The sequence below is a fragment of the Cnephaeus nilssonii genome (genome assembly GCF_951640355.1).
Source record: "Cnephaeus nilssonii genome assembly, chromosome: 6".
Classification (NCBI taxonomy): domain Eukaryota; kingdom Metazoa; phylum Chordata; class Mammalia; order Chiroptera; family Vespertilionidae; genus Cnephaeus; species Cnephaeus nilssonii.
This window is the reverse complement of record NC_137077.1, coordinates 29,687,078-29,710,139: the sequence shown is the minus strand read 5'-3', so window position 1 is coordinate 29,710,139 and position 23,062 is coordinate 29,687,078. Positions and strand designations below refer to the sequence as shown.

General features: G+C 37.0%; 1 protein-coding gene across 2 annotated transcripts in view; it reads right to left on the bottom strand.

Moving 5' to 3' along the window:
* The window catches only part of PDE3A (phosphodiesterase 3A), a 258,064-nt gene that overhangs the window by 21,158 nt on the left and 213,844 nt on the right, over positions 1 to 23,062 (bottom strand). For both annotated transcript variants that reach the window (XM_079773401.1, XM_079773402.1), the window contains exons 4-9: positions 21,699 to 21,853; positions 20,577 to 20,701; positions 10,917 to 11,136; positions 7,655 to 7,740; positions 7,142 to 7,296; positions 5,121 to 5,258 (exon numbers count right to left, since the gene is read on the bottom strand). In XM_079773401.1, the coding sequence (XP_079629527.1) occupies positions 5,121 to 5,258; positions 7,142 to 7,296; positions 7,655 to 7,740; positions 10,917 to 11,136; positions 20,577 to 20,701; positions 21,699 to 21,853 (879 nt within the window). The remainder of the gene's footprint in view (positions 1 to 5,120; positions 5,259 to 7,141; positions 7,297 to 7,654; positions 7,741 to 10,916; positions 11,137 to 20,576; positions 20,702 to 21,698; positions 21,854 to 23,062) is intronic.

The following is a 23,062-nucleotide window of genomic DNA, read 5'->3' as shown; positions in this document are numbered from 1 at the left end:
TTAGTTATTTCCCCTTTACTACTGCTTCATATAATATTTGAGTTCTTATTTATAAATACCTAATGGATTTATTTCTGCATATTACTTCAATAATAACACTAATAAAATAACAGCTTCTATGCGTATATATACATATATATATATATATATATATATATATATATATATATATACACTTATATATTTGGCATTTAATAAGTGAGAAGCCTACTTTAAATAGTTTACATATATTAATTATTTACATGTAATTAATCCTCACAACACCTTCTGAGATAGATACGATTAATTATTAATATTTGAAAACAGGAGAAACTGAGGCACAGAGAGGTGAGTGACTTGTCCAAGATCACACAGCTGACACATTATCAGAACCAGAATACAAGCCAAGCAGTTTGGCTTCAGATTTTGTACTTTTAACAGCTTAAAATCCTACCACCAATATTTGAAATGCAATGATTTTAAAATTAAATTTTCCGTGGGGTGGGGGTGGGGGGACAATGGTAAGATATGTACACATATAATACCTTAATAAAAAAAATTTTAAAAATTAAATTTTCCTATTATTCTTTTTTAACATTTTAAAGATGAACTAAAAAATTAAGACAATAGGATATTTTACAGTATGATTTTAAAACAGGAGAATTTTTACCAAGAAGCTGCTAAAAATCAACCAGCAATAATCCAAATTCATAAGGATTTAACCCTTTTCATTGGGTAGAGGGCCTCCTGGGCTGCCCTCTCACTCCAACAAGAATTGTTTGAGTTGCCCTGTACCCATGGTGTGGGAAGGGGGTTTACGATATCTAAATCCAGCCTACCACCAGGAATGCTCAGGACCTACTCAAGAAGGCAAATAATCCCTTCCACCAATATTTACAGGGTAAAACAAGATTATTGTTAGAGTAATAAATTTGACAGTAAAATAGTAGTCAAGTTTTCAGACAAATTTAAATTGGCTAGTTGAAACAAGTGAATATTCTAGAAAAATTAATCGTACCAGACAAAAAGGTGTTCCTAAAGAGTCAACTAAAATTTTTATTGGTACTTCATCTCATGATAAAAGTGTGCACCATATAATGAACCTAAAACAGCTATATTATAGTGCAAAAAAATAAAATTTAAAAGCCACCAAGAATACATTATAAAATTTTCAAAAGCCTCCTAACATTTAAATCAAAAAAGGAGGGGATAGTAGAGGAATATCATGTAAGGAAAAATATCCTGTAAGTAAATTACATCTAGAAAATTAATACGTTAGAAAATTAATTGTAAGGCTAAAAGCAAGACACCCATGAAAAACACACAAGGTGACAAAACAAGCCAGAGGAAAATCATTTGGGCAAAAATTGAAAAAGGATCCCCAGTCAAATTTATAGAAAATATTCCTTTATTAACCTTTGGTCGAGAATATGTTTGTATATTTTCAGAAAACAACTCCGAGACCATGTGGATTCCAGCAAGAGAGGAATCGACAGGACTACTCCAGCAATGAAGACAGAAGAGAAGCAGTCCAGAGACGGAAGACGCTGATGTGGCCTTCCCATACTAGCAGTTAGCAGCTGTGCATCACTGCAGATTGCCCAGGACCAAACCGGACAGAGTCGGACCTGCATTACCACCATTTGTCCACCATCCAGAACTGAAATGTCAGTGCTGACATGTACACATAAGGAACTGTTGGACATTGAAATTGGGTCTCAAAAGAACTGTTGGCCCAGAAAGAAACTCACTACACACTGATTCATTTGCCTGTCACCATAACCATTATTGCCTGTCTCATTTTCGGTTCTTATAAGTGTATTTCTAATAGCACATGATCTCACTCATCTAGGGGAAATAATGAACAACATAGACTGATGAACAAGAACAGACCCAGAAACAAGGAGGCATGGATCAGACTGTCGGGCCTCAGGGGGAGGGTAGGGAAGGGTGGGGGTAAAGGGGGAGACCAACCAAAGGACTTGCGTGCAGGCATATGAGCCTAACCAGCGGTTAAGGACAACAGGGGGGTGGGGGCATGTGTGGGGAGGGAGTGGGATGGGAATGGGGGGACGAGGACAAATATGTGATACCTTCATCAATAAAGAAATTAAAAAAAAAATAATCCAAACTCATAAATAAATAGCACCATTAACCAGATAAGATACTGGTGACTGAGAAAAGTGAGCACCATTCCAAAATCTGAATAATGTCCTTTCAAATTTATTAAAATAAACATGATAATCATAAAAAAGACAGGCAGGCAGTATATTGAGACTGAGAAGTCATTTCCACTACACATATGTCTCTTTTAAAGTCTTTTGAAATGAGACATTTTCTGTGAAGTTTCAGCCAAAAGGTGATTTCTTGGAATGTTCAAGTTAATTCATTTCAGCTGTCCTAAATTCTTACTAAGGTGAAAAAAATATGCCTTTCACACAGTGAAAATTTCATGATTTTTGTCCTTATAAACTCAAATCAAAGGGGGAAAAAAACTCCCTTCAAGTTCTATTTAGCAGTGCAAATGAAGCTGCAATTCCAAAAAGTTTACTGTTTTGTAAGTTGAAAAAATAAAGTGACATAGCAAGGATCATGCAGTTACATATTTATTTTATTTTTGAAAGAAGAGTGAAAAATAACATTAATGAGTTTTGTCAAAATCTAATTGTTAATCATGTCTAATCTTTCTGATGGCTACTCATATCCAAGACTCTTAGAAAACATTTGATGGAAAAGCTGATCAAGATCCACCCTGCCATCCTCCAGCTCACAGAATTTGAGGGGAGATGGGAAGCTGCAATGATGCCTGGTACACGTCACTGGTGCTGTCAAACCGGCTGCTATCACAGCCACCTTTCTATTGCTCACACTCTCCATATGAAGAAGTTAAAGATATAAATGAGTGAGTGTGTTTTATAGGAGGCTAAAAAGCAGTTGAAATAAAGGTAAAAAGCCTGGACTTCCAATACGATATATCTGCATTCAAATCATGGATCCAATATGCCCTATATGACTGCAGATGAACAGTATTTCCTCTTTGAAGTCTCAATTTCCTCTTCTGTAAAATAGAGATTAAAAAAAAAATTCCTGCATCAAAGTTACTGAGAAAAGTAAACTGTAAGTTTTGGGGAGTCTGTGATGTATGTACAACATACAAAACAATGTGAGATATTTCTCTCCACACCAGGGAACACTGTCTAGTAAAAGAGAGAAGAACTCCTGGCCCACGGCCACGTTTTTCCGGTGGCACCAAGACAGGCATATTTGCAGGAAAATCACTCCCTCAGAGTCACAGTCGGCCACGGGTTTCAGAAAGTGGAATACAAAACATCCCAGGGGGAGCCCGGATGCATGAGGCTAGGGTGGAGTGAAGTAAAACGGCTGCCCTGAGTACTATTCAGCCATAAGAAAAGATGAAATACTGCCATTTGTGATCACAGGGATGGACCTTGAGAATATCATGCTAAGTGAAACAAGTCTGTTGGAAAAAGAACCATATGATTTCACTTGTATGTGGGCTATAAAACTGAAACTCATAGACACAGACAATAGTATGGTGATTACCAGAAGAAAGGAGGGTGGGGGTCAGTGAAGGGTAAAGGGGACAAAATAAATGGGGGAGGGAAGATGCTTTGACTTTGGGTAGTGGACACACAATGCAATATACAGATCAGGTATCATAGAAATATACACTTGAAACCTATATAATCTTATTAACCAATGCCACCCCAATACATTTAATTTTAATCATAATTTTTTTAATTAAAAAAAGAAAAAAAGTCTACCCTTAAGCCTGTCCTTAAGATCAGCTAGCATAAAAATTGTTGCTTAGCATGAGGAGAAAGGGAGAGAAGAACGGGGCTAATAACTCCTAAGAAAAGAATAAGGCCATTTTAGCCCTCAATATGTGCATGGCCATGATGAAGTATATCAGGGGCAACAATTGCATATTACATAGACATTGTAATTATTCTGAGTTTCATATTCCATCAATCATTTTTAGTATACTTCTCTTGTCTGTAGCATGAATTGTCATTTAATTTTGACAGGCATCTCATTTTCCTGCTAGAACAGGAGTTCCTGTAAGGCAGAAACACATTTTTCTTCTTGAAGACCAGATTAGTGTTTGTTTGTGGAACTGAACAATGGAGGCAAAGGCCCCTCTATCTTCTTCCTTCAAACCTTCATGGATCAGGAATCTTCATCCTGAAGTTCCACACTCAGATACTGGCTGAGAGGTCCAGGCAAAGCCTGTCTCCAATGTGTGGAGGAGAAATCAGTGTATCCACTGATTTGTCTTCTGGTGTTTCTCAGGGAATGTTAGTGCAACAATAAATCAGGGTCCTGAATTCTCATCTAAGCCTCATATTAAGAAGTTTGGTAGTCTTTCATATCTGTGCTGTGATATTTATTTAATCTATTAGAGTTCACCTAAGACATTTTAAAATAAGGTAATAAGTGTTATTGCATCATCCTGTTTAATTAAGAGTATATATTTTGATATGTGTTCATTAATTGAGTGAATCCATTGTTTTGTTTTGATTATTGAGAAAATTTTCATTCTTAATTTCTATATTTTTTCCTCCCTCATAGAAACAAATATTTCTTTATTTGGGAAAATTTGAAAATAGTCTAGCTTGTGATGCATAAAGGTTGTTTCCATATTAAAATACAGAGAACTCTCTTTGAATGTGTTTCTCATAGCACTGGAGGGGAAGATATTTATGCATATTATCTTAGTTTTTATAAGATAGAAACACTGTAAAATTAAAAAAGTTTAGAAAATAGTCAATGGAAAGAATTACAATAAATTAGTGTTTATGAATAGGCAGCTTTCTTTTTTTGAGGGCCTGTGTCAGTTTTTCTTCTGCTGAGTTCTATGAATTTTAGGTCATTTCTCCATCTTGCTTGTATATCCATCCCCCCACCCCAAAATACATAATTGCAGAATACGGTATTTTACTCATTTGAAGTTCCAATTACTTTTGTTGACCCATGATCACCAAATCTATAGAATGTTGGGTATTAAAATTTCCTTTCTGTACTCACCACTGGTATCACGTGTGTACAGAGCTTTAACCAACCAACCAAGAATTTTTTTTTTCTATATTTAAAGTCATAGGTATGAATTTATTTCTTACTTGACTAAGAATACGGCCACATTTTCTTCCTATTTTTTCCACCAAATCAAAAATTGGAAAATTCCAAGTATTTAGCTGCTCCATGATTGAGTCCAAGTTATCCATGACAAGAGGTTCAGGAGCAAGAATTGGTTTGTCCTGGAATAAAGATGAAAATATTTTAACAATATACAGTTTTTCTATAAAGCAATTCATGCTTTAGTAAGTTCAATGCAACAACTGAGTTTATTTGAAATAAATGACTTAAAACTTCAGGGTGAATGGGTGATCTTTAGAAAAAAAAAATCAAGATGAACAAGACATTGGCCCCTAAGTAAGGAGAAATGGTCCTGATGCTGTTTCAGACCATTAGTTTTGTATTAGTAGGTGCCTGCCTGTGCTGGTTCATACATGCTACAGAAAAAAAGAAAAGAAAGATGCTTCTTCCATAAGTTTACATAACTACTGTGGGGTTCCTAAGTAAAGATTCAAGGGCTTCAGAACACTTGGAAATTGTATTAAATTTATCTCTTTATATGTTTATGTAAAATTTTCTGGGTTGAACATTCCTAGCTCATATTGGACTCTTAAAGGAAACTCATGAGTGAGGAGGAGGCGTTAATGATCCCTACTGAAATTGGTCAAATTTGTACTACTGCTTCAAAATTAGGGTTAATCCTGCGGAATGATAACAGCCACATTTTTTCAGGATTTTAATTTAATTCATGTGATGTTCAGTTTCCAAAGAAACATGTACCATATGAATGTATAGACATTTTATAACTGAACCCTTGTGAGGACATTCTTAAGAATACATCTATCAAAAAAAAAAAAAAGAAAAAAACAAACAAAGAAAGATAATGCAGATAAAAAATGTAAATTATTTTGTTTGAAAATCTCTTTGATTTAAAAGTATAAATGATAAATCAAGTTAAAGAAGAATGATAATAGCAGTAGTTGATAATCACATGACAGCCCACTATTTGCTACCATTTTCTGCCTCCCCAAAATTAACCCGACTCAAATATGCTTTAATCTTCTTTAAATAGATCCTTAAACACACAAAATAAGTCATTATTAAAGGATATTTTAATGGGTAGCAAGTGTCTATGTAAACCTGATTTAATACAAAAAAGAAAACAAATATTGACTCAGTTTCTAAATTATGGAGGTGCTAGAAATACACATGCACAAAACAACAACCAGCAGATGTCCTAGGACAACTAACACATTTCACTTTATTGAATGATTGATCTTTATAAAATACTAGAGGCCCGGTGCAGGAATTTGTGTACCAGTGGGGTCCCTCGGCCTGGCCTGCGGGATCAGGCCAAAACCAGCTCTCTGACATCCCCTGAGGAGTTCTGGATTGCAAGAGGGCACAGGCCAGGCCGAGGCACCCCGCTGGGGCATGATAGGGGCTGGGGAGGATTGCAGGAGGTTGGCCAGCGGGGGAGAGACTGTGGGAGGGCTCCAGGGCTTTTCCTGCCTGTCTCGCTCAGTCCCCATCAGCTGGACCCCAGCAGCAAGCTAACCTACCAGAGCGTCTGCCCCCTGGTGGTCAGTGCATGTCATAGTGACTGGTCAACTGTCTGCCCCCTGGTGGTCAATGCACATCATAGCGAGTGGTTGAGCAGCCTTAGCATATCATTAACATATTAAGCTTTGATTGGTTGAATGGACAACTGGACGACTGGACACTTAGCATATTAGGCTTTTATTATATAGGATTATTTTACTGAATGAAATAATTCATTTTTCTTATGCATATTTACACTTTTAGATTGGGTTAAGAAATAGCTATAATCATTTGTGGAGATGAATACTTATGCTTTTATTCACTAAGAAAATAAATTATTAAGCAGTAAGACTTAAATAGGAAAAATTATATTCATATATATATGGGGAAAGCTATAATACATCTAAAATCCAAATGAGATATTTCTGTAAACCTAATGATTCTTGGATCTATATCTAAGCCAATCCCTATAATAGAGTCCAATTTCTCACGTAAACAAATGAGATAAGTGATATGGGGCTACCAGGAACATCATGGTCTCAGGTGTGTAGGGGCTACTAGCCGAAGCTTTCCTCAGCGGCTCTGCTGGGCACTCGGTTTCGTCTTCATTCTGTACAATATCACTGCTATCACTGTTGTTATTAGTTTCATAATCAGAGGTAACTTGAGCAGTGTCATCTGGAATTGAAAGAAATCAGTCTGTTATGAAACTTGTAACAAAAATGGCGTCCCATTTAAGTGAATATTCCTAAAATGCTTGTGGTTAATACAGTGTTCAGAGAACTATTGCCTTCATGAGCCTTTACACACTAAGAATATAGGATCTGTTGGGTGTAGATATATAGAAACATTTTGGACAGCTTTGCACCAAGATTTTACCCGTGATTAACTCCAGGTAGTCGAATTATGGATGATTTTGATTTCTTTCGTTGTTTTTAAAATTTCTCATCTAAAACATCAGGAACATTTCACTTGTGATCAGAAGAAAGTAAAGCAATTTCCTTTTTTGAGTAAGAGAATTCAAATAAAGAATTACCCGTTCTGCTTGGTGTCCGAATGGCTGTACCACTTCTCTCCAGGGGCCCATCAGCAGGATTGCCTTGGGAATATGGCCTGCCACAGCTGAGAAATATTGGAACAGCTGTAAGTATATCCTCTTTTCAAAAAAATTACAGGCATACACCATCTATCTACATTGAAAGATAGCAATAATCAAATATTTCTACCTTCTGCTTGTTTGAGGGAGAAACTCATTTGGTTTTATACATGTATGCTGATATGCAGTATACTGTTTTCTTTCTTGTGAGAACATGATCAATACAAAGGATCAGAACCTTCATTCGACTCTCATCCTTTTCCATAGTCTAGACCATATTGGAAGTGAAACTACCAGCAAAATTTTGTTATATTATTCAGAGAATCCTGGGATAGTCTGATACCTCCTTATATAGTAATGATTTTTGGAGATGTCAATGTGTATTTGGTCAAAAATATCTCCCCCAATAGAATCCCTCTGGGCCTATGTAAAAACCTCACTATTAGATTTATATTTATGGCTGAAGACATTTTATGTCCAAAGAGCCCTTTAAGAAAAGATTGTACATGTGGAAATAAAACAATAATATATGATTTTTTTTGCCTCCAAAGTTAAATTTTTTTTTTTTTTTTTTTTTTTTGCAGATGGATCAATTACCTGTTAAGGCCCTAAGGAAATGATGAAGGCTGAATGTAAAATGACAGCATAGGATTCAAGTTGAGAAAAACAAACCAAGGAGGTACATTGTGGGTAACTGAGAAAAAGAAGATATCTGAGAGGTGGTACCTTAAACTGAGGAGGTTGGAGGATATAGGATACTTTTGCTTTCTCAACCATTTTGACTGTATTATAAATTTAAAAAAAATAATCTCACAAATGGTCTGGCAAATTTCCCCGCTCACTCATCTTGTTTAGAGACTTCATGGTTAGGTTTTAATTCTGTATTTTGCTTCTGAGTTCCTTCCTTTTGCCTAATATTACAAAGGGTCTCAGAGGGCTTCTGTTTGTTATTTAACCACAGATTCACTCTAAAAATAAAAGAAGTGAGTGATAGTTTATACTTTAATATAATTAATATCTCTTCACCCCCCCCTCCATTGTGCTTACACTCGTGGTACAGATAAACACTTTCTAGTTAGAAAGTCTTTTCATCCTAACTTAATTTACTTTTTGAGCCTTGAAGGTAAGTGGAAAAACATCGCACTCAAAATATTTCTAATTATGAAATCCCATCAGGGAATCAAAAGAAAATGACAGGGCCAAAGGAAAAAGAAAGTAGATGCCAATGATGTGCTTACATTGTCCAATGAAACTTAGTAGAAGCAGCGTTTATTAGTTTTAAATTTTTCATTGCAAGATAATACTTAAAAGGAACATTTAAATTAGTAGTTCAAACATACTACCTTTTATGCCAAAAAAACAGCTTGTTGCATAGACATTACAGCAGCCAAGAGACTGGGAAGCAACGCCAAACCCTTCGAGTTCAGCAGGGGAAACCACAATAATTAGTCGTGTGTTTCTGGAGCTCTCTGGGCCTACATGGGTGGCTGCCTTGAAGGCAATAATAAAACATGGTTTGAATTATAGATTTATAAAGCCCAAACAAATAAAACACACACTACTGGATTTATAAACATTACTGAACAAGTAGGCAGTGAAATTGCCTTGTTTTTCTCCAAAAGCTTTTTTATAAAAATCCCATTACATTCTTCCTGCTAGGAATACAACAAATAGACTGTGATGAGAAAAGCTCTGTGAGCGGTAGATCTTTCCTGGCCATCTCTCTCCTTTCTTTAGGTGACTTATATCACACAAATCTGGGGGCCACAGCTGATGTCCTTGATGCTGATATCCCACGCGGCTTCTTCTTGGCTTAGGATGCATACCCCCGAAAATGTTTCTGAAGGATGCTCCACTAAACACTAGCTCCGTGGGCAATTATTGGGTGTTAACCTAGAAAAATTGGTTCTGTGGTTAAATAAACAGACAATTCTAGATGAAACAAAAATCAAGAGGTTTTCCTTTTGCAGGACTTCTCAGAGCTTTTGATAAAATCATGCATGTTGTGAATCACTAAAAGGGGAATATGTATGTTTTACCACAGATCATGCTTTTTTTTTTTTTTTTTTTTTTTGGTAAGGGGAAAAGATGGGATTAGTATCCTACAGAAATTATTTTATTTCAAAAGCTGTCATAGAGAAGGTGGCAGAATAACTTTTGGTCAGTAGAATAACTTTTTACTCTGGCCATGGCCAAACAAACAAACAAAAATGTTTTTTTCCTTTAAAAATATTTATAAAGAGAAAGGAAATAAAAATAAAGGTTATTAAAAAAACATTCATTTAATATAGAGTTTATAAACAAAGGATCTGAATATGAAATTTGTGAAGCTCAAAATTGAAAATATTGATCAAATCTGGGTCTGTTGAAACATGTGATATTAGAAGAGCAACATGTAACTAATTTATTCAAACGGTTATCCTCATTAACCTTAGAAAAGAAATAGCATTTTATTTAAGACATTCCTGTGATTCTACTTAGTTTAAAAACATTCAACTCTTTTCAACTGAATGAAATATTGTAAAGCTTTAAGTTCAATCGTTCAAGATGAAGCTATTTCTGAAGAACAACACTATGTTAATCCATAAGAGGAGATATTTCTGTTTTAGTGACAATGTTGACAAAATAATTACTCTTGCCATGCTAGGCCCTTTTTTTCTAACCCTCTAGGAAAAGACAACACTTTGCAAGTCTATTCCAACATGGTAGATCAGCACAAGCAATTGCTTGTTTGCATTCTGCAAGCCTTGTGTTATTTGCACATTTTTAAAGTGTTAAAATGGGAATTGCAAACTTAACATAAAATGCCTTTAAAATCAATATAAAACCCTCCCTGGAAAAGAAGTAAAAAAATATTCCAACATAATATCAAATTATATTAAATTACCTGACATGATTTTTAAAAACATATGCTTTATGTATGTTCTATCAGTAAGCAGACAAAATATACAACTAATTACTGCATCTCTCAAGATTAGCTGTATGACCCATATGGACTCTAAACTTTCTATTAGTAGAAAACCACTGAAAAATTAAGTTTCTATTATACCTTTTTCAACACAGATAACATTATCCTATACTTCCTTATCAACTACTCTGGCAAACATACACATAGCCATGTGGACTGCTGGTGAGTGTTCCAAAGAGGAGAAGTATTACTGGTTTCACTATTAAGCTCCAGTTAACAATATACAATTCTTACCCGCTACATATAACAGGTGGCGTCAGTATCTGAGGAGACAGGTCAGGGGCACTCTGAGTGTAAGTTAAGGCCCTGTGCGAACCTAGGCCTGGTTTGGCAGTTGTCTCGGCAGATTCTAGAAACTGAACTGTAGAAATTTTGCTGACTGGACTGCTGGCCGGAGTCCCTTGGAGAGGTGAGGAACAGGGCGATGAAAGAGGCGAAATTTTAGCGAGGGCACCTGAGAAGAAAAGAAATCATTAAGTCACAAGAAATGTCTTTGGAATTCAAACTTGCAACTCTTAAACTTCACCTTGGACTCCTTTGAACTCACTAAGGGCCCCACAATTACTCGAGCCCCGGGCTGGCCTCCCCTGCATGCCACCATCTGGAGACAGGGTGGACGGGGTGTATGGACAGTGGGGGTATCTTCACAGCATGAAATAAAAGGAATGAATCATTGTGAAGACAATTGGTGGCAATGTTGGCAAATCCAGTGAAAGCCTTGGTGGCCTGGAGTAACTTTAAGACAGAAGAATATTATTTTTGTTTCTTCCTGTCATTCTAACACGATGATAATGGTTAACATTTTCTCATGTTTGCCTTCTCTTCTGCTGTGAAGTTTTTAGCAGCAAGAGGATCGGGAATTATGTTAAATATTAACATGTCTGGAGCAGAGTTTGGCAGGCATACAATGGTTAAAATATGTAAATAAAGAAGATACATTCATCAGAGGCATTTAACTCTATTAACCATGGGCGTTTTCAGCAAAATGACTAGTTTGGGTGTGAAATTACTTTGATCAGAGTAATTTCTGAAGAAGACATTTAAAAATGTAATATGCTCCCTTTCCGATCAAACAATAGGCCTGAAGTTTAAACTTTAAGTGTGGGTATTTGTGGCAAACTGTTTATTCCCAGTTGTGAGAATTTTACAGAACACTGAATTAGATTTCCAATGTTTGAGTATAGGGACGATGTCTTCTGAATTTCCTCTCTCATGTAGGGAAAGCAGCCCGTGTTAAAATTGAAGAAAAGAGAGAAATAGCTTCTGAACAACTACTATTTACTGATGCTGAACAATCTACTGTAAAGCAAGTGAAATGAAGTCATTAAAAGTTGTTTCCGATTTCTCACCACTCCGGGGAAATGTACAGCCAGCAGCTCTCACATCATAATATGTGTGGTGAACTGGCAGCTGGCTTAGTCGGCTTCCCATGTTTAGTTCTCCCAAATGTTTTGTTTGTCACACCCACAGTTTTCCTGGCCCACTGGAAGGAATATGAAGCTTGCTGAAGAGCTTTTGTAATTAAGGTATTTTTTTTTATTTCTTTTGTTTTGTTTTAATATCGTACTCTTCCTTCGATTCAGTGTGGAGGCCTGCAACCCTTCCTTGTCCTTTTCTCAATATTTCTATTGTTGATTCTGATCAATAGATCAATCCTGGCCTTTATACCTAACTGAAACCTCTTAGACCCAGAGAGGTAAAATAACTTTCCCAGAGTCACAGTGCTAGTAAACAGGAGAATATGGAGTGGGGACAGTTATTCTTGTAAAAGGTGGCTTATTTGCCATACCTCTGTCAGAGACTGCCCACGGGAGAATGCATTACCTACTAGGCAACATTTGTATTGCTCTGTACAATGACAAGCTTTATGGTTTTAATTTTGATTTAGACTCTAGTGAAAAGGCTTAGCTATTTTAGCAAAGATATTGACAAACTTTCATATCACATCGTCTCTTAAGCCAAAAGAAAATTAAGTTCACTATATATTTATCTCAGAATTTCTCAACCAACCTATCATTGGGTGCAGCTAGTGTGTTACAGATACCTGTAAAGTATTAATGGTTGCAATTTTTTTAAAAAAAAACTTTATTTGGAGGCCCCAGAATAAATTTAATTTTTAATATTATCTCTAATATTAGACTTATATTGTAAATTATATTAAAATCTAATATAATTAGATTTTCTTATTATAATTTTAGAAAATGCAGGAAATAAAATTTTCAACAAGCTCTAAATCCCTTCTCACTTCTCCACTGCTATATAACATCTTATTCACATTATTACACATATATGTAAAAAAAAAGGTTGAAAAGGACTAGTTTAATTTAGACTATTTGTTAGATTACAGCTGACTAAGTCACCAGATATATAAGAAAAAAGCAGTATAAGCATTAAGGAGCTGGATCGGTGTGTGATGTGTTATAAAGGTTACAAATTCCTTGCTCATTCAAGGAATACTGACTGCGAGCCCTGTTCCAGGGGCCAAGGAGGCAGTAGTGAACAAAAAATGCTCTATTTTTATGGAGCTTCCACTCTTTTGTAGGGAAACAAAAATTAAAAAGGAATTAGAAGAAGAAAAGGCCTTAAAAGAAGAGGAGGAAGGCGAAGAGGAGAAGGAAGGAAAAAGAAGAAGGTTAAGAAAAAAAAAAGGAAGATGTATAGGAGGAAAAGGAAGACAAGAAAGTCAGGCAGTTTTAAGTAATAGAAAAATAATGCGGGGGTAGAGGACAGAGGACAGAAATGGTCTCAGTGTAAAATTTCAACGGAGATCTAAATGTCCATTTAGACAAGCACCTGGGGAAGCATGTTCTAGAAAGAGGGACCTACCAGAGGACCAGTGTGGCTTCAGCTTAACAAGGAGGAAGAAGAGGGGCAGGGAACGTGGCCAGAGAGGTTGCTGGGTAAGATGGTACAGAGCTGTGGGCCAAGGCAAGGGTTTAATTGCCGTCTTAAAGAAAGAGAGACTCCTGCTAGGCACTGCCTTAGATATTTCCTTCATTATTTTGTTAGGTAATTGTGAGTTTTTTGACAAGTTTCTACCACTTTTTTACAAAACCCGTGGAAACATTGCACATTTCTGTTTTGACACAGCGTACTCTCTGAAGGTCATTTACGAGAAGAGTGATTTTTTTTTCATTGCTAATTTTTAGTAGATGCCAGCTGATGTTCTCAGAGAAATGAAATTCTCTCTTAAAAATCCACTCAACGATTAGAGTTCTTAGAACTCATGGATTAACTAAACTTAAAAAAAAAATAAGCAGACCTTAAGACTCCACATTTACTGCCTGGGATGAAATTTAAAATAAACCTTGAAACAGAGGAGAAGCACTTTGCTTCTGCAGAGCTGAGAGTCTATGTATTTTTGAATACAGCTAACAAGCAAGAGTCTTGGCAACAGCCCTGAAATGCAGGGATATTTTTATTCTGTAGGTGAGAAGATAAGGTATAAACATATAAATTCCTTTGTTTCCAAAACCGAACTACTATTTCTCACAGTGTGCATTATCTTAGTTTACTTAAAGTTTTAAAAACAGAAAGAGAATGCCATAGGAAATTGGCCCATGTTTACATACTAGTTTTCAAGTAGATGGAAAGATGTAAGTGAAGATAAAAACCAACTAATCTTTTTAGAAAGGAAAGACTACAAATGAAATTATTTCAGACACAGGAACTGGATACTCCAAGGAAATGGGAGAAAGACCCTTTTTTTTTAAGTTTTCAAGAACAGATCGTTTTTTAAGGTAGTTTAAGTGTAATCGGGTGTAATGTTAGTGAACTTCATAACATGTGAAATCTCATCCACCTTTATGTTGTACACTCACACATTTACACACACACAACCTGGTAAAGGGATGAGATAAATATGTATTCATTCAAATATGCTTATCTTCATTTATACTCAGTAATTTTAAGAGATCCCAGAAAAGAGACTTAGCTCAATAAATACTAATCCTTGAGTAACTGAAACTGGTCTAATGTGAAATACTTAAAACATTAAAAAATAAAAAAAAATTTAAGATATAACTTTAAAAAATTCTAAAATGCCAAGTCCTTTGAGTAATTCAGTCTGTAATTTCTTGCTCCCAAGAGCATGAAAAAATGTGTATCAAGACACAAGGAACTTTGGGCAATCAAAGGGAGATGATAAACAATACTGGAAGGAAATTATTTAAGTGAATCCATCTGTTTTGTGCTGTAAAACTCTCTCAGCTTAATTTTAATTGAACAAGAAAGGAACCAGCAGGTCTGATAAATACATGCCTCTTGTCCCTGCCCACAGGCAAATGGACAATCCTAATAGTTTTCCAAAACAGAACATGTATCTAAAGTATAGAGAATGCAAAAATAAAATCACAAAGTCATAATTTATCTCTCAGTTCAAATTTTCTATAGGAACAACTCAGTCTAGCTTACTTTAATGATTACAGAAAGGTCTGTAATCATTAAAATAAGATTATAAGAATTTTATAAGAATTATAAGAATCTTGGAAGGGACTACTACAAACACATTAAGTATGAAATAAGAGGAATTTTAAGAGCTCATTAATGACATAATGGCAGCTCTACATTGTCAGTGACTCATAAATAGAAAAGCAAGATTGAAAATGCAAATCATATTTGAATCTCCTATTTTATGCTTTAATCAAGACCTCTCTGTGATTTCATCCATTTATTTTATATTAGTAACTGTAAATAACTGGTTGTGTTTCAGCTATTTAATTTAATGCAGACTGATCAAGCTAGAGGACACACTGTTGAAAAGATTTGTGCAAAGCACAGATTTCATTAGTCCCCTCTAAAAACAGGTCACTTATTTTTCAGTGGTTCTATTTTCTACTTTTTGCTTGCATTCTCCTACCTCTTTTGCCTATTGGTTGGCATTTTCCTCCTTAGACTCTATTCACACTTTGATTCTATTTGCTTATATTCTTTGCCACATAAAGGGACTTTACCAGGTACCTTTCTACATAGTTTAGTTAAATCCAGCTTGCATCACAGTCAGTTATATCAAACATAACACACCTAGTTAGCTCAATCAACCCAATACCATCATTAAAAGGAAACAAGGATTTCAAAGCAGAAGGACCCATCTGATCAAGGAGAACTGTAATCGAATTTCAGGTCTCTGATTCTTGATGGATTTTTGCCCCCTTTTGGCAGACTTTCAGGGATTTTAGTTGAATTAAGCATGCTTAACATATAGGCTATTTTATAAACATTTAGCTCTGCTGTGATAGCAGTCTAGAGATGCCGCAATGCAAAGTCCTCTCCAAAGTAATCATGATAGAAATACCTTATGCTCTTTATGCCAAGAAGGGAAAGAGACGTTTGCCTTGGCTGTGGCTCTAATTTCTACCATCTGCCTTTGCAATATCTTACATGGACATTTCTTTCCTTTGACACTTGGCCCTTTCTTATTGAGAGCAGTCATAAGAATTGGGGAGCAGGACACAGGAAGATGAGGCTGTTCCTCGTGTCTGTTCCCTCATTTGTTCTGTTATTTCCAGTGAAATCACTAACCATAACTTTCAGCTTCCTTTTCTTTTCTTTTCTTTTTTTTAAATATATTTTATTGATTTTTTACAGAGAGGAAGGTAGAGGGATAGAGAGCTAGAAACATCGATGAGAGAGAAACATCGACCAGCTGCCTCTTGCACACCCGCTACCGGGGATGTGCCCGCAACAATGTACATGCCCTTGACTGGAATCGAACCTGGGACCTTTCAGTCCGCAGACCGACGCTCTATCCACTGAGCCAAACCGGTTTCGGCTCAGCTTCCTTTTCTTTCTTTTTACTGAGGTATAACAATCCTCTCTAATAAAATGGTAATATGCAAATTAACCATCACTCCGCTATGTAAGCCACGCCCACCAGCCAATCAGGGTGAGTATGCAAATTAACCCCAATCCAAGATGGCTACAGCCACAGAGAGCAAGGTTTCCTAGGTAACAGAGGAAGCCAAGCTTTCCATAGCCGTTGCAGGCCTAAGCCTCCACTCAAGTTACAAAGTTTCAATTATAGCAGGTAAACAAATTCAAACAAATGGCGGCAGAATGGAGCTTGAGAGAGCAGGCCAGGGTTGCCGGCGGCAACAGGGGAAGCAAAGCTTTCCGCACACCCTGGCCCGGCTCACCCGCTTAAGGCTACAAAGTTTCAATTGTAGAAGGTGAATTTACTGCCACAGAAATGGCTGCCGCCCCAGGCTACAAAGTTTCAATTGTAGAAGGAAAATAAATTCCAGATACCAGGGCCTCCCCTTGGGTTGCCAGAGGGCGTGGCCGGCCTGCAAACCACCACAGGCCCCTCGCTCAGGCCGCCCCACACCCCAAGGGAACCCCCACCCTTATCTGTTACACCCTTCAGGGCAAACCAGCTGGCCCCCACCAGTGCACCAGGCCTCTATCTTATCTAATAAAAGAGTAATATACAGATTGATCATCACTGCAACACACAATATAGCTGCCCCCATGTGGTCAAAGATCCTGCCCCATGTGGACACAAGATGGCCAGGAGGAGAGGGCAGTTGGTAGGCACCTGGCCTGCAAGGGAGGGCAGTTGAGAGGGACCAGGCTTGCAAGGGAGGGCAGTTGGAGGTGATCAACCCTGCAGGAGAGGGCAGTTAGGGGTGACCAGGCCGGCAGAGGAGGGCAGTTGGAGGTGATCAACCCTGCAGGAGAGGGCAGTTAGGGGTGACCAGGCTGGCAGAGGAGGGAAGTTGGGGGCAAACAGGCTGGCAGGGGAGCAGTTAAGCATCAACCAGGCTGGCAGCGGAGTGGTTAGGGGGTGATCAGGCTGGCAGGCAGAAGCGGTTAGGGGCAATCAGGAAGGCAGGCAGGCAAGCAGTTGGGAGCCAGCAGTCCTGGATTGTGAGAGGGATGTCCGACTGCCCGTTTAGGCCCGATCCCACCAGGATCGGGCCTAAACGGGCAGTCGGACATCCCTCCAGGAGTCCCAGATTGGAGAGGGTACAGGCTGGGCTGAGGGACAACCCCCTACCGTGCACGAATTTCGTGCACCGGGCTTCTAGTGTAACAATATATTAGTTTCAGGAATACAACATAATGATTCAATTTCACCTTCTTGAGTTTATCATGCTGGTTACTGTGATTTTAATTTTATTACCTAAATGAAGAAAATGAGAGACAGAAAACCAAATCATTCCATTATCTTGTACTCAGTCAAGGGCAGTGCCAAAATATTTTAATTTTAAATTGCCTCAATTTGTTGTTCTCATTTTTTTTCCAGTATAAAGTCATTAAATCAAAATAAAGAATTTAGGATGAATTATGTGAGCTTGGACAATTTCCTTGACATTTCTCTGTCTCAGTTTCCCCATCTGAATCCATTTCCTGAGTTACACAATAATGTAGAATACTTAAATTCATGTTTCATTTTTTGAGTAACATATTATTATTGTTCAATATTTTAATTCTATCTTTTAAAAATACCCAAAAATCTGGAAATGCTATTATTTATGCATATGATGTTTGTTTGATGGACTCATGGTTTTCAAATTTATTTATTCACCATTTTTATTATATCTTAGACCTCTCTATTACTTTTATTTCTAGACTTTATCCATCGTAAGTTCCTGTAGTTAAAATTTGGTAGTTGGTAAAGTTTTGACTTATTGGAAAATTTCTTTAGTTCACTCCTATTCTTGTGAGATAGATTTGACAGACACACAATTATAGGTTGACTATTAGATTCTTTAAGAACTTTGAATAAAATATTCTGTGTTCTGATGCCCTTTATTCTAGAAAATTCTGCTCTCAGATTGACTGCTTTTCTGGAAAAGGTTATTTGACTTCATCTGGCTAACTTTAAATTTTATTTTTGTCTTTGATGCTGTGTAGTTTCAGAATGTTGTGTCCATGTGTGAATTTTTCCCCCTTTATTCCACTTTTCCTCAGAGTTTATGTCCCCTGTTCTCTACTACAACTATGATTATCTAATTAGAAAGTCTAATTCCTTTTCTTATATTCTTTAAAATCTTTTACATTTTCCAGTTTCTCACTTATGTTGCACTCTGGGTAATTTCTTCACATTTTCTGCCTCCCTGTTTATTAATTTCCCCTTGAATACTATATTATGTCACTTAACATATCGTATTACCTTGATTATGTCTTTAAAAGTTATGTTTAGATGACCTTCAATGATATCTTCTCCCATTGCTGTTATTTTTATAACCTTGTATTTTTCTTTAAATATTTTAAAATTAAATGAAATATTTTAGCATTTAAATATCTCCACCCTTTTAGAGATCTGTAAAGTTATTTTCTTTCCTTTTTTTTCTAACTCATGTTTCTTGTGTGCTTAGTGATCTTGGTTGCAAGTTCCGATTTGTTTGAATTTGATATGTTGAAATCATATGGCCCTTAACTGGTGATGCTTTCCTTCAAAAATTATTTGCACATATTTTTATAGGGAGCCTAGGAGTCCTCCTGACCTCTGACCACTTAAGTGCCTCTTTAAAAGTCTCAGGTTTAATGTGAAGTGCTCACATCCAGTTACTTCACCTTGCTGGAGTCCCACCTGAGTCTCCACAACACTGAGCTAATCTGTATCTGCCCCCAGGGCAACCCAATTTAAGTATCTTCCCACCTTGCCTGTTCCTGGCCTAGATGAAAGCTCCAGTCTATTTCTCAGGCCATTAATGACCTAAGTTATAAGATTTAATGAACATTTTCAAAGAGCATAGAGGACCAGATTAGTTTTTGGAAAACCAAATAACCTTTAATGGTTTCACTCAGTGATGCAATTCCAGTAAAAGTATACTTGCTGGAGGAAGTGTCTTCCTAACACCAAACAGTAGAGATTTAAGCAACGTTGGTGCTTAAATGGTTTCAAGAAACAGTCACCAATATAAAGGGGGTGATCAAAGGGAAAGAAATCACTAAATTTTCTTTCTAGATGTAAAAACAGACAACAGAATGCTCCCTTAATTTGTGTCTCTTATACTTAAGAGTATATTTCAGTTGGTCTCTTGAAATATCAGTGGGATGTGAGTACTACTTCTCTAACCCTCATAAAAACATTGTCATTCTGAGAACTTCTGCTTCTGGCTATGATTCTGTAGTTTGTAGTAAATTTCTGTTGCTTTGACAACAAATAGAAATGCTGAATTTAAAAAAAAAAAACCTATCAAGGTGAGACAACTAATTTGGAGGACTAGGTTTCTAGAAAGAACAGATCCTTAGCAGTGTGACCAAAATCCCATGAACTGTTCTTCCTTTCAGAGCATTATTTACTAACAATTAACCTGGAGCAAAAGCCTGAGAACCCAGGCAGCAGGATGCAGCAATTAGAAAAACAAGCCAGCAGAGCTATTAGCAATGCCATGAGGCTGATGACACAAAAATTGGAGTTTGGGGCTATCAAGGCAGGCAGAGTTTGAATGTCTTAACAGCCCAGTGAGAAGGGGGTGGTGAGTGACAACATAAAGTAAGAATTTCTTTGAAAAATTATAATATGTATAGTAAATAAAGCATTTCTTCAAACTCCTATAAATACCATACTCCGGAAAAATAAGTTTCTTTTAATAGCCACTAAGAATAAAATTGAAATTTCATAAGTACATTATTAGCTCTGCTATTATAAGATGAAGCTTCCAGAGATTATCCTCAATGGTGATATGTGATTTCCTATTCATCCAATATGCTCAAGATAGAGTAACTGGTACAGCAACCTTGAAAGCATCTGTTTCATCATATAAAGTGGAAATTTAGGTCATTAATTGGTTATTGAGGTTTTTTTTTTCTTTTTAGAAGAGTCAAACCAAATACACCCATGTGCAGAGCATCCTCTGAATCTTATTTAAACACTTAAGGCTTAGTTCTCTCGGTGACTGCACATTCAGTGAATACAAACTCTTCTCCCAGCAAGCCACTTACCTGGGCGACTTGGCTTTTTAGCTTTCACATAGTTAGCTGCAGAAACGGCATAGGATGAAGTGAAGGATCTGCTTTTGGTGAGGGTCATCATCGCGGGGTTATTCCAAGAATCAGAACTACCAGCACTATAAAGACAGAGCATAAAGAAGAATAAGTAAATTGTTCATCAACCATTGGGGCAGAACTTGCCAAAACCAAATCATCATTTCCATATTAGACTTGCCAATCTGAGTCATGGTCCAGGTTCAGTGATAGAACCACCTTGTCCAAATGACAAAATAGGGCAGCTAAGCTCAATCTCTGCTGTGTGGATTTAGCAGTCACTCATCAAGCATATGGGTTAACAAAAGCACAAAGATAACTTTCCTACTTATCCAATTACTAGGAATCAAACACCTCTTTCTATTTATAGAATCATGTTCCTCATAGGTTTCCTGAAGACTTGACAAATTAACTAGTTAAGATGCAGAAGGACTTACATGAATTGTGTTCTTTATTATTTATCATTCTTGGTATATCTAAATTAAAAAAATTAAATGCTTGTAAAATCATCCAAAAATAATAATTTTGCAATATTTCCTTGGGAAGGAAAAGGCCAGCAACAGGGATTTAGCCTACAATTTCTTCTAATGGTGATACCCTGGGGGAAAAAGGATGATGATCAAAATCTCCTTGTAAACATGCGAATGATGAACCTGCTGCTAAACACTATACTATTTACTGGGTGAAAGATAATGGACGGTGAGCTTCATTTAGGCAATGCTTTCTGCAGGACATCCTTGGTTTGTCTAGGTTATTATTGTAAATAAATCTGGAAATAATAACCTATCGGTAGAATAGAGAATGTTACACAGAAATGTAATGAATGGGATCGACATTTTGGAGATGTTCCAAACCAAAACTTAATCTGCATGCATTGCTCAAAACACAATGTAAGCCTAATTATCTGACGTTAATCCCTGTGCTGCTCTGCATTTAAACCATGCATACACTTTTTTTCATTTCCAAAGCTGGCCTCCAACCAACTGTAATTGGTTGGGCCTCTCTTCCCCTGTAATTTACAATTCCCGTTTGGTAAGTAACTTCTCTGAGAGATGTGAAACGAATAGGAGCATTGCTAACCTTGGTAAAGGTGCTTCATGCAGTTTGATGCTGGCGCTGCGATCCCGCCGGACTGGGGCCGGCTCCAAAGTGGGTAGACCTGTGGCTGAGGTGGTGGTTGTCCAAGTTGACGAAACTCGTCTCAACAAACCGGGGGGCAAGCTCCTTCTCAGGCGCTAGGAAGAAGGAGAGTTGATTTTATTACCAAGCATATTTTCTACCACTAACCTCAATGTCATACAATGGAAGAAAATGGCTTTTACTTGGAAGCAAACTTATTAAACTATATTGGTTGAATATCACCTGTCTAAAATGTGGGTACTCAGATATGCAATAAAAGACTCTGGTCAAAACAAATGAATACTATAAAATAACATTTTGGAATATTCACTTCAATGATTACATGAATATGGGATTATTGGAATGACAGTCAACTACTTTTGAGGTAATTTTATAGTTTTATTAGTTCAACAGAATTTATATACCTATACACACATGCCATTTTAGTTATTATGAGCAGATTTCCCTCAAAAGTCACTTTTTTGGGGCATGAATTAATTTATATCATCTTGCACAACAGTCTCTACACCAAAGTGTTTATTAATTTAATTTTAATTTCTTGATGTACAAATGACAGGACATAAGAGTAAAAGAGTGGCCCTAGAAGGTTTGGCTCAGCAGCCTGCAAACTGAAAGGTCCCAGGTTCAATTCCAGTCAAGGGCACATACCTGGGTTGTAGGCTTGATCCCCAGTGGGGAGCATGCAGGAGGCAGCCAATCAATGATTCTCTCTCATCATTGATGTCTCTATCTCTCTCTCTCCCTCTTCCTTCCTCTCTAAAATCAATAAAAAATATATATTTTTAAAAAGATTAAGAGTGTAACATAAAATGCACCACCTCTTTGTGGTTAATGTCACTTAGACCTCAGGCCTATGGGTAACGTCATCAGTACCAATTCCTCCTAGTAGGAGACTTTGCTGGTTGACCTGCAACTTTCTCTTTATTATTTCTTCTCCTTTCATATCCTAAGTCGGGTATGTGGCATCATCAGCACTGAGGCAAGATTCTGAGCTCACCAGGATGAGCACCAGCATGGTAAAGAGGGTCTTCACCTTAAAAATTAAAGTGGAGCCGAAACCGGTTTGGCTCAGTGGACAGAGCGTCGGCCTGTGGACTCAAGGGTCCCAGGTTCGATTCCGGTCAAGGGCATGTACCTTGGTTGCGGGCACATCCCCAGTGGGGGGTGTGCAGGAGGCAGCTGATCGATATTTCTCTCTCATCAATGTTTCTAACTCTCTATCCCTCTCTCTTCCTCTCTGTAAAAAATCAATAAAATATATTAAAAAAAAATGAAAGTGGAGATATTCTGCTACAACTGCAGCA